Source organism: Cynoglossus semilaevis, chromosome 16, assembly GCF_000523025.1.
Source record: "Cynoglossus semilaevis isolate Cse_v1.0 chromosome 16, Cse_v1.0, whole genome shotgun sequence".
NCBI lineage: Eukaryota > Metazoa > Chordata > Actinopteri > Pleuronectiformes > Cynoglossidae > Cynoglossus > Cynoglossus semilaevis.
In genome coordinates, this window is record NC_024322.1 from 12,709,774 (window position 1) to 12,711,185 (window position 1,412).

Here is a 1,412-nt window from a genome sequence, read left to right on the forward strand (position 1 = left end):
CACCGGTGTTTGTTGTCTAACGATTGTGTGCAGTGGTTTCTCAGATCGATTGTTCCTCATTAACAACCGTCTCTTCCCTCACTACGCTAACAGGTGCGTGACTTTGTAGCTGAAGTTCCTGAAGACGAGACTCAGGGTCAAAGGTGAAGGACACGCCTACAGCTGTGGAACCACCAGGGCTGTGGATGAGGTTATTTGGACCAGGGCACTCACTCACCTTTCGTGTGACTGCAGGGTCCAGATAACTCCTCAGCTTTTGGAGATACGTGTGTGGCGGGTTTTTAACTTGAAACCTCTCCTGTCAAAGAAGAAACAATGCTGTGAGCAGAAGGAAAACAAATACAAACTGGAATACAACACATGAAACACGTTTCATTTAGAGCAATGCAATTAATGATATAAAGACAAAGAAACTAGGAGCTCTCTAATTACAACTGGAACTAATATGGGTAGAAGGAATAGATGAAGTCTGGACATTTGAGGTTCACGCCCAAGACAAACTCCTATTGGCCAGCCTGGTACAGGAGGTTGTCCTGGGTTCAAGCCCCAGACAAACTACATACTCAATGGCGCCTCTTGTGGTAGCCTGTGTGGGTTTCAAAGGGTCACGCTGTAAATTTTCCTATTGTGGGCCTAATGAGGGGTTTCTTTTTTTTATTCAACTCACCAACTTTCTCAAGGATGGTTTAAATGTTGGCACTAAACTTGGCCTGAAATCTCATTCAATTTCAATTTGTAAATCAATGTCTTTCTGCTACTATAAGAACAGCTGCCAACTTCTATTAATAACACAGTGAAAAAGCTCAGGTGAAAAGCCAAAGGCGAACACTCCTGACAAAGTACTGTATACTAGTACTGTGATATAAACCAGCAAACTCAGCCACATGTTAGTACTTCAGAAAATCAATGGAGCTCAAGAATAGAAAATAAATCAAACCATTCACATGGAACAAGGTTTAACACTCTTTTAACTGGAATCACTGGTGGAAAAAAGGTTAGTCCAAAGTATGTGATGTCATAATCTAGATCACACCCTTACAGGTCTTTGCACATCCCCAGCACCACAGTAATCTGCCTTTGACACTAAACCCATTAGGTTAAAACTAAAAAGGTTTAGAGTAAATCACCCTTGAGCCACTAACTGACGGGAATTCCAGATTATTTTTAATGTTAGGAGGCAAAATAAAAAAAAAAACCCAGAGTAAATACTCAGTGGACTAAAAACCAACTCTCCTGGAGGACAACAGTCTTTCACATGAGATCACGTGGACGTTGTTCGCAGAGACTTTGAAGTCACTTTGAGGCCGTTCAAGGATAATTTGTATGTTTAGTTTTAGAACGCCTCCTGCGTGGACAACTGTACAGTCACTGCATGTTTTCTGTGTTAGAACAGAGGGTTATGAGCAGGAAAA

At 41.6% G+C, this 1,412-nt stretch overlaps 1 protein-coding gene across 8 annotated transcripts in view; it reads right to left on the reverse strand.

Moving 5' to 3' along the window:
• Positions 1 to 1,412, reverse strand: part of fmnl2a (formin-like 2a) — a 51,007-nt gene that overhangs the window by 30,281 nt on the left and 19,314 nt on the right. For all 8 annotated transcript variants that reach the window (XM_025063586.1, XM_025063587.1, XM_025063583.1 and 5 more), the window contains exon 3: positions 218 to 298. In XM_025063586.1, the coding sequence (XP_024919354.1) occupies positions 218 to 298 (81 nt within the window). The remainder of the gene's footprint in view (positions 1 to 217; positions 299 to 1,412) is intronic.